This window comes from Vigna radiata, unplaced genomic scaffold (assembly GCF_000741045.1).
Source record: "Vigna radiata var. radiata cultivar VC1973A unplaced genomic scaffold, Vradiata_ver6 scaffold_407, whole genome shotgun sequence".
Taxonomy (NCBI): domain Eukaryota; kingdom Viridiplantae; phylum Streptophyta; class Magnoliopsida; order Fabales; family Fabaceae; genus Vigna; species Vigna radiata.
The window spans coordinates 44975-54863 of record NW_014541815.1 but is presented as its reverse complement, the minus strand read 5'-3'; the positions used below and the strand labels follow the sequence as shown (position 1 = coordinate 54863).

At 46.6% G+C, this 9889-nt stretch overlaps 2 protein-coding genes and 1 long non-coding RNA gene across 3 annotated transcripts; 2 read left to right on the top strand and 1 right to left on the bottom strand.

Moving 5' to 3' along the window:
- Positions 1 to 391: 391 nt before the first annotated feature.
- LOC111240672 lies at positions 392 to 1320 on the bottom strand. The gene is made up of 3 exons (XR_002666174.1): positions 1053 to 1320; positions 712 to 966; positions 392 to 446 (listed from the first exon to the last, which is right to left on the bottom strand). It is a non-coding gene; the product is annotated as an uncharacterized LOC111240672 (long non-coding RNA).
- A 3895-nt stretch (positions 1321 to 5215) lies between these two features.
- LOC106778353 lies at positions 5216 to 6226 on the top strand. The gene has a single exon (XM_014666315.1). It carries the CDS (start codon positions 5216 to 5218, stop codon positions 6224 to 6226), a length of 1011 nt encoding a protein of 336 aa, XP_014521801.1.
- Positions 6227 to 6255: 29 nt separating this feature from the next.
- LOC106778352 lies at positions 6256 to 8761 on the top strand. The gene is made up of 2 exons (XM_014666314.1): positions 6256 to 7431; positions 7523 to 8761. Exons 1-2 carry the CDS (start codon positions 6256 to 6258, stop codon positions 8759 to 8761), a joined length of 2415 nt encoding a protein of 804 aa, XP_014521800.1.
- The last annotated feature ends 1128 nt before the right edge of the window (positions 8762 to 9889 follow it).

Here is a 9889-nt window from a genome sequence, read left to right as displayed (position 1 = left end):
CTTTCCCATCAAAATTTGGATTAGCCATTGAACTACTTGTACTGGAGGCTCCAATGGAACCAATCCTACTGTTCCCTCCATTATTCTTGCTACTACCGTTGCCTCCAAAAAACCTAAGTGCTCGGCTTCCGTTGCTTCCTCCCAATAATCTAGCTGCCGCAGACTGTATCCCACTACTAGCACTGAAACTTGAGGATGACGCAGTTGGTGTAGACGATGCAGGCTTGTCCTTGAGATGTGTCAGGGTTACCTAATCGTTCAATCAAACAAGCAATGCACACTCATATGTCAAGACAAGCATCGTGTTGACACAATAAATAGTAACGAAAGATAAAGCATTATAGAATTCCCCGAAACTATAACAAAATAATAGCTAAAAGACAATAAACTCACATGTGAAATTGAATGCCAAGGTCAATTACTCATCCCAAAATGCCAACATTCCCCTAAAAAATTATCGCAACGATTGAATTTAGAAGAGAAAATCAAAACTCGAATGAGTCAAGATTAGAGAATATAATGAATATCAAGGAAACACCTAGGAATGAATCAAAGCAGAAAAAAAAATGTAAAAAGATAGATTATAAAATTAAACATAATAAGCAAGGAAGAAAGCGAGTCTCTACAACCGTAACACAAAAAATCACAAGCAATAGCAAAAAGAGCAGTAAGCGTCATGTCAAAGAGAATTGAGTCGGGTTTAGAGAAAACCTGAGTAACGACGACTAAGTCGCTATCGACGAAGACGACTGTGTCATGATGTCGTTGGATGTGTTCATCTTCATGTCGTGATAGCATCACGTGTGAACGATCATCACATCGCAACTGACTGCGTGACTCTATAGGGTTTGGAAGGTCCAGCAATGGCTTCTACGCTGCCAGCACGAATAAGAGGGGACGCCAATGATGCAAAATGGGAATTGACAAGTACATAGTCTTTCTCTACAGACTGCATTAAACGGGAATCTGAATACAAAATCAAATATTAGAAACTGTAAAGAAAACAATGCAAAAATGAGAATACAACATACAGGGTTTTGACAAATGAGTACCAGCATCAATAACCTTCCCCATCTTACAACTTGCAATAGTTGGAGACATATCGGACAGAGAGTTTGGGAGAAGAACACGAGAGAACTTACTGGCTGAACGAAGATCTCTCACATGAGCACGATGTCTAAAAACGGTTAGTGAGCACGATTAAAACGCGTTTTGAAGGTATGACGCGATATGAAAAATGCATTTTCATGAAAAAGGGAAAGGAGAAACAAAACAGAGAAGAGAAGGAGGGAACTTGATTCCTAAACCCAGTAGACGAACGGAGCCCTACAACTTGCCTCAAGCACAGGTGATAGGTGATGAAAAGGGCACAATGAACGAAGGAAGGAGCAAGACAACGTCGAATAGCGAAACTGGGGAGAAATATCTGTTCTAAAAAAATTTAAAATAGACAGCGCTTATTCTCTAAAATGCTATCTATTTGATATATTTTAAATTATAAATTAAAAAAATAATATTAAATAGTTATAGATAGCGTTTATTTAAAAAAACGCTATTTATTATCATATCTATAGATAGCGCTTTTTTGAATAAACGCTATCTATTCTTCCGCATACTCATATATAGAGTTTATTTAAAAAATCGCTATCTATTTAGCGCTATCTATAAGCAATTCTGTAGTAGTGCCATGGTCATTCTCTGCAATGTTTTTGACTGAATCCAGTCGATTTGAATTCAAACTGTTATGGAACCTTCTTATAGTGTGTTAGGTGTTCGTTGACACCCCAAGAGGGAGGAAATCATCCATGTTTGTGATTCCACCACCTTGGGTGAAGTCCAAACACATGTGCAGCAGAGTTGTGAGTGGTAATCGTTTACCAGATGTCGGTAAACGATTACCAGAGTCAATTCCAGGATTTGGACAAAAACCTCAACACTGAGAGCCTCAATTTCAAACGTAGAGGACCATGGTCATTCTCTGCAATGTTTTTTATTGAATCCAGTGGATTTGAATTCAAACTGTTATGGAACCTTCTTTATAGTATGCTAGGTGTTCATTGGACACCCCAAGAGGGAGGAAATCATCCATGTTTGTGATTCCACCAACTTGGGTGAAGTCCAAACACATGTGCAGCAGATTTGTGAGTGGTAATCTTTTACCAGATGCCGGTAAACGATTACCAGAGTCAATTCGAGGATTTGGACAAAATCCTCAACACAGGGAGCCTCAATTTTAAACGTAGAGGACCATGGTCATTCTCTACAATGGTTTTATATTTTTGTTGTTATTTGTTGAGGAAAGAAACCAAGGACATAATCTAAGGCCAAAAGTAATATTAAACATTGCATTTTGGTGACCTTCATGAGTGCATTTTTAACATAACATCATTATGATAGACTTTAAGACAATGTAATCCTAGGTTTATAATATTGCAGTCATCCCAGCAATTGTTGAAATGGTCATAAAGTACTATTACAATCATCCAATAAAAGTTCTAAGTTGACCTACATTAAAAAATATTGAACAAAATATATAAATAAAAGACTAAATGTTGTTTGTTTGTTTGGAGGATGATGCTTACTCAGATGGTGGCGGAACAAATTTGCTGCGGATGTCATTGACCTCCTTAATGTTTTCTGCCCACATAGGTAGTCGAATGGTAGGTTTTGTCGTTTCCTGCACCAGCTCAATCGTAGGAGGACAAATGTCAGCTGCAAAAACGTTGACTACGTTTCGATGGACGATATTAAGGTAGTAGTTCTTTACAAATCCAAAAAACTAAGTGGCGAACCGTCAACTGCATATAAAATCCAAAAAACCAAACTTAAAAACCCTAAATGAAATTAAACACACAAAACCCAAACTCAAAATAAGAAACACTAAACACCAAAACCCACCAAGGATGATCGCGCTTACCCTGCTCGAAGAACTCGCCATTTCGCAAAACGAACACACCAAGAAGCAAAAGATGCAATGACAATGTCACCCACACCGACAACGAAGGTCAACAGTGCAATGAGAAGGAAGAACGAAAGTCAGATGGCGAAAACGAAGGCAATTATCGGAGGAGAGAAGACGAAACCTATCGGAAAAGAGAAATTGGATGAAAGAGCATTTGAAATCTGATGAAACAGGGAAGAAAGAGAATGTTAATTTTGGAACAAACCGGGAAGGGCAAACTTGGAATGCAAAAATTCAAATCTCCTCCTCTGTAATGACGCCACATTTTCTATTTTTTTTTTAAAAAATTAAAACATCCAATCCCATGCTGACACGTGACGTTGTTAAAATAATGTTAACAAAGAGGTGTCAAAATATCGGAATCCATTAGAAAAATATCATCATTAAGTTGAATTGAATTATACTACGCCAGGAAAAGGAAATTACAATAATTAGTTTTTGTTTGTTTAAGGTTTTAGTATTTTTTTTTTAGAATTACATTTTTTTCTCAAAATGGTAAATAAATATCTAAGATGTCAAACTCCTTTTGATTTTCCAAGTCAAGTTCCATCTACTGAATGTCCCGGAACAGGGTGGTGAGTTAATCTTATGCTATTCTTTCAGCAATTCTTTGATGTTCTGATATATATATATATATATATATATATATATATATATATATATATATATATATATATATATATATATATATTAAAACAGTTTCATATATCTAATCGACATTGGGAACTGTACCGGATGGCCAGAGACAGCACACGGGACGGACGGCCAAACAGATGAAAGATTCAGCGCAAGACGCACCAACCTTTCACCAGAATCACCCGTTAAGGCGGACGACATGGACGGACGGCAGAGGTCGCAGATTAAGATATGGTAAACATTCAAGATTAAGGTAAGACCCAATTAACCGCGGTGGGCCTATGATTGGGCCGTAATTAAGGTTCTACTAATCACTGGCCCACGAAGAAAACTATAAATATAAGTCAAAGATGAGAGGTAGGCAGACACATTTAATGCACATTTATTTCACTCTCTTTCTATCTATACCCTTGATATTAAAAGACCGAACACTGACTTGAGCGTCGGAGTGCCTTTAGCAGGTACCCGGTCGGACTTAACAGGAGGCTCTTGACTTTGATCAACGGACAACAGAACACGAGGAGTGCAGGACCGGGCGACTAGTAGCAGAGGACGGCGCAGGAAGATCCGAAGACCCCCACAGCAGGAACATTTTGGCGCCTACCGTGGGGCCGAAGGATTATAACCAATGGTGACCACGAGAAATACGAGCACCGACGAGGCGAGCGGAGTAATTCGAGCACTGGAGATGAGGATGGAAGAAATGCAAAGGCGACACGAGGAAATGCAGAAGAGGCATGAGGAGGAAATGGCAGCGGTGCGAGGCGAATGCCTAGCTCAACTAAGAGGGGAAAAGGAGAAGGAGACCGGTGAAGGCAGTAAGGAGGCTCATAGTAGTGCCCGGGGGCAGGACGACCGGCGTCAGGAAGAGGAGAAGAGGAATACGGAGGAAGAGAAGAAAGAAGAAAGTTTGGTGTTGATAAAGCCGGAGATACCTTCAGTCCTGGTACCCTTCGTGCAGGCGGTGATGGACGTGCGCATTTCGGACCAGTTCGTTCCCCCGCAGTTCAAAATGTATGACGTTACCACTGATCCTGAGGCGCACATCAAGTCTTTCACTAACGCTATGGCATTCCGTACGGGATGCGATGCCATATGGTGTCGAGCATTCTCATTGTCCCTTGAAGGCGAAGCCTTGGAGTGGTTCAGTGGCATGTTTAACGAGCAGTTTGTCGCGTGCCGAGCGCAGGATGTCACCGTGGTCGACTTGATGAATCTGAAGCAGGGAAAGGAGGAACCGCTCAAAACCTTTATGGACCGGTTCACGAAGACAGTTCGACGGGTCAGAGGTTTGAGCGTGGAAATGACCCTGCAGTATGTGATGTTGTCCCTCAGGCCGGGACCATTCAAGGAAAGTGTCTGTCGTACCCCACCTAAGACCCTGGAGGAACTACGCCAACGGGCGGCGGACGAGGCCCGGGTGGAGGAGATGAAGCAGAATTACCGGAGAGAGGTTCAGGAGGCGAAGGACAGGGGCGAGGGGAAGCAGCAGGGATAATCCCACCGTCCGGGTAATGCGAAGGGACGAGAGGGACCCCGAGGCCCCCGCTTTCCCTAGTATCCCCCCTAAACGCTCCCCGAGCTCGGATATTGCAGGAGGCTTTGAGCACGCAAGTAATGCGAACCCCACAAAAACGCCCTACACCACCCGGGGCCGAGAACAGTAAGCATTGTCTATATCACCAGAATATGGGTCACGATACCGAAGACTGCACGACGCTTAAGGACCGGATAGAAGAACTCATCCAAGTCGGGCATCTTAAACAGTACATTCGGGCATATCGGCATGAAACGTCTCCTGCCAGACACCCCTGTCCTTGGGAAAGGAGCCCCAGGAACTTATCGCAGGATAGAAGGACCGCTAACGAACGTACCACCCGCTGGAATGATCGCCCGCATTATCAACAAGGGCAGGTCGGAAGAACCGGAAGTCCCGAAAGGAGAAATAGGGATAGAAGCAGAAGTCGGAGTAGAAGTCGGGCCAGTGGGAGTGGGAGGCCGCTGAGAGGAGTGATCAACACTATCTCCGGAGGATTCGCGGGCGGTAGGGCCTCATCGTCAGCACGAAAAAGAAGTATTCGCCATCTGTGGTCTATACATTTCGTAGAAGTCCCCAGGAGGACGATGCCCCCCATCACCTTCTCCGACGAGGATTTTCACGCACCTGACCCGGAACAAGATGATTTGATGGTCATTACGGTCGAGATTGCGCGATACGGGGTGAGCAAGGTATTAGTGGATCAAGGAAGCTCGGTTAATATACTCTACTGGAAGACATTTAGGCAAATGGAAATCTCGGATGACCTCATAGTACCTTATGATGAACAGTTGGGGGGCTTTGCTGGGGAGCGGGTCGACACCAAGGGATATCTAGACTTGTGGACGCGTCTGGGGGCCGGCCGAGAAGGCGAGGAGAAGAGAGTAAGATACTTACTGGTAGACGCCAACACGTCCTATAATGTCTTGTTGGGACGCCTGTGCCTGAACTCCTTTGGCGCCATTGTTTCCACCCCCCACTTGGCGATGAAGTATCCTACCAGCCGGGGTACAATTTGCACCATCCGTGCTAATCAAAAGGTGGCGCGGAGTGTTATGCCGCAGGCCTTAAGATGTATCCTCGGGAAATGAGGAGGAGAACGAGTGGTACGGACGTCGCGATGGCCGACCTAGATCCCCGGACCAATACGGAAGATTGCCTTGAGCCGCTGGGGGATACCCAACCTGTGATAGTGGGGAAAGATCCCACTCAGGTCACTACCATTGCTCGGGGACTGGAAGAAGAAGTAGAAAAGCGACTGAGGGCGACTCTATGGCGCAATCGGGATTTGTTTGCCTGGACAGCTGCCGACATGCCGGGGATACACCCTTCTATCATGTCGCATCGCTTGTCTTTGTTTAGAGAAGCCCGACCCGTAGCCCAAAAGAAGAGGAAGATGGGCGAAGAGAAAAGGAGGGTCGTCCAGGAGGAAGTAAGGAAGTTACAGGTGGCAGGGTTCGTCCAGGAAATCACGTATACCACTTGGTTAGCCAATGTGGTCATGGTCAAGAAAGCTAGCGGCCAATGGCGAATGTGCACGGATTATACCGACCTAAATAAAGCTTGCCCAAAGGACTCTTATCCTTTGCCTAGCATTGACGTCCTTGTGGATGGGGCATCCGGTCATCAAATCCTAAGCTTCCTGGACGCATACTCGGGGTATAATCAGATACCCATGCATGGACCGGATAGGGAGAAGACGGCCTTTATGGCCGATCAAGCCAACTTCTGTTATGAAGTCATGCCCTTCGGTTTGAAGAACGCTGACGCCACTTACGAGCGGTTGATGAACAAAGTATTCGCCGAACAAATAGGCCGATGCATGGACGTCTATGTCGACGACATGGTCGTACGGTCTTCACAGGGAACTCAGCACTTGCAAGACTTAGAGGAAGTCTTCAGACAGATACGGAGGTATGGGATGAGGCTCAACCCGGCCAAGTGTACATTTGGTGTAGCGGCTGGTAAATTTTTCGGATTCATGCTGACATCCCAAGGAATTGAGGCTAAACCGGACAAGTATGGAGCAGTATTAGAAATGCAGAGCCCGGGCACTGTGAAAGATATCCAAAGGCTTGTCGGACGCCTGACGACCCTCTCTCGCTTTATACCAAAGCTAGCCGAACGGGCCAGTCCGATATTGAAAAAGATGAAGAAAACTTCGACCAATGCATGGGATGATGACTGCGAAACAACATTTCGCGAAATCAAAAGTATCCTCACCCAGCCCCCGATCATGAACCGACCCATCCCAGGGGAAGAGCTGCAGGTTTACCTGGGAATATCCGAAGCTTCCGTGAGTGCGGTTCTTTTACAAGAGAAGCCCACTCCAAAGCTCATTTACTTTGTCAGCGGACGCTCACCGAGGTCGAGACCCGGTACAACAGGTAGAAAAGGTAGCCTTGGCCCTTCTGCATGCCTCCAGAAGACTCCGACCATACTTCCAAAGCCACCAAGTAGTGGTACGCACGGACCACCCTGTCTCGAAAATATTGAGAAAGCCCGACTTGGCTGGGAGAATGGTAGGATGGGCGGTCGAGTTGTCTGAATTTAGCATAAGGTATGAACCACGAGGGTCTGTGAAGGGTCAGCATTTGGCCGACTTTGCTGCCGAAATACCTTTGACCGGCCAAGGTGAGTGGACATTGTATGTAGATGGTGCGTTTGGCCGGACAGTCAGTGGAGCTGGTGTAGTCTTGGAGGGACCAAATGGATTCTTGATGGAACATTCCTTGATTTTCAAGTTCAAAGCGTCAAATAACCAGGCGGAGTATGAGGCATTGCTGGCCGGTTTGCAACTTGCCAAGGATATGGGGGCCCGCAGGTTGACATGCCGAACCGACTCACAGTTGGTAGTGGGTCAGATGAATGGCGATTTCCAGGTTCGGGAGGACCATCTCCTCTGGTATTATCACCAAGCTTCTTCCCTAGTTCAGGACTTTGAAAGCGTGAAGATCCAGCACATCCCCCAGGAACAGAATGCACGGGCTGACCTACTATCCAAGCTCAGTACGGGGAAGGAGAAGGGGCAGTTGACAACCATCATCCGCCAAGTCCTCCTGCAGCCCTCGGTCGAATGTCAAGCAATCACGACAGATGACGTTACTGATTGGAGGACGGAGATTCGTAAGCTGATCAGCAGGCAAGACCACGGAGAAAACCTGCGTCCCGTCGATACGAAGAAGATCGCTAGATCCACAATGGTCGACGGCGACCTCTACCGAAGGGGTTTCTCGTCACCATTGCTCAAGTGCTTGGCGGGGGAAGAGACCCAATACATGATGAATGAATTACATCACGGGGTTTGTGGTTTCCACACCGGAGGACAAACGCTCAAGGCGAGAATACTACGTGCGACATACTATTGGCCGACGGTGGAGAATGACGCAGTTGAATTTACGCGCCGATGCATCCAATGTCAGGCTCACGCCAACAACCGTCACGCTCCACCTCACATACTCCATACGATCGTCTCCCCATGGCCGTTCGCTCAGTGGGGAATAGACATTGTCGGACCCTTCCCCCCGGGAACCGGTCAACGAAAATTTCTATTGGTGGCCATCGACTATTTTACCAAGTGGGTGGAAGCGGAACCTTTGGCCACCATTACAGCTTCTCAGGTTTAGAAGTTTTGCTGGAAGCTCATTTGCCGGTTTGGCTTGCCCCGGACGGTCATAACCGATAAATGGAGGCAATTTATCAATCGAAGACTGGAAAAGTTCTTCGAAGGGCTGGGAATAAAGCACGCCATGAGCTCAGTGGAACATCCCCAGACCAACGGACAGGCCGAAGCAGTGAACAAGGCTATCGTTGCAGAGCTTAAATGGCGTTTGGGAGATAAAAAGGGAGCGTGGGTGGACGAACTCCCAGAGGTCCTGTGGGCATATCGATGCACCCCACACGGCACCATCGGCGAAACCCCCTTTAATTTAACGTACGGGACGAATGCCATGCTGCCCGTGGAGTTGGGGGAGCCCTCTCTGCGTCGGAACATGGAGAATCTCCAGCTGAACAACCAAGAATTAAGGGTAGAACTCGACACGATCACGAACGGCGAGATCGGGCGGTCCTGAGGGCCGAAGCTTGTCAACGCATGGTGGAGCGGAAGTATAACACGAAAGTGTGACCACGGAGTTTTCAGGAAGGGGACCTCGTCTGGAGGAAGGCCGGAGAAGCACGTCACATAGCCGCACACAACAAGTTCGCAACTAAGTGGGAAGGCCCCTTCAAGGTCGTACAAGCTTTAGGCAACGACGCATATCGTCTCACTAAACTGGACGGCCGCCACATCACCAACACCTAGAACGCGTCTCATCTTAAACTTTATTTCAGTTAATGTGTAACCCCTTTTATGTAGCTACACTTGAATGAACAATGTGGCGCTTCAGGACTATTCAATCAATTTGCGTTTCTTCATTGGCAAAGGCCAAGTTGACGAATGGAATTATCCTGTCAACTTGGTCGGGCGGTAAAGGGCACACCCCGCCGTCTCCCAGCAAGGGTCAAGTTGACGAATGGAATTATCCTGTCAACTTGGTCGGGCGGTAAAGGGCACAGCCCGCCGTCTCCCACCAAGGGTCAAGTTGACGAATGGAATTATCCTGTCAACTTGGTCGGGCGGTAAAGGGCACAGCCCGCCGTCTCCCAGCGAGGGTCAAGTTGACGAATGGAATTATCCATTCAACTTGGCCGGGCGGTAAAGGGCACAGCCCGCCGTCTCCCAGCGAGGGTCAAGTTGACGAATGGAATTATCC

What these genes read in the sequence shown, in the direction of transcription:
- LOC106778353 (XM_014666315.1), top strand. Translation starts at nt 5,216, where the DNA reads ATGCGAACCCCACAAAAACGCCCTACACCACCCGGGGCCGAGAACAGT.
- LOC106778352 (XM_014666314.1), top strand. Translation starts at nt 6,256, where the DNA reads ATGGCCGACCTAGATCCCCGGACCAATACGGAAGATTGCCTTGAGCCG. An exon ending in TGGGAATATCCGAAGCTTCC is followed by an intron (nt 7,432 to 7,522) that starts GTGAGTGCGGTT and finishes CCGGTACAACAG; the next exon opens with GTAGAAAAGGTAGCCTTGGC.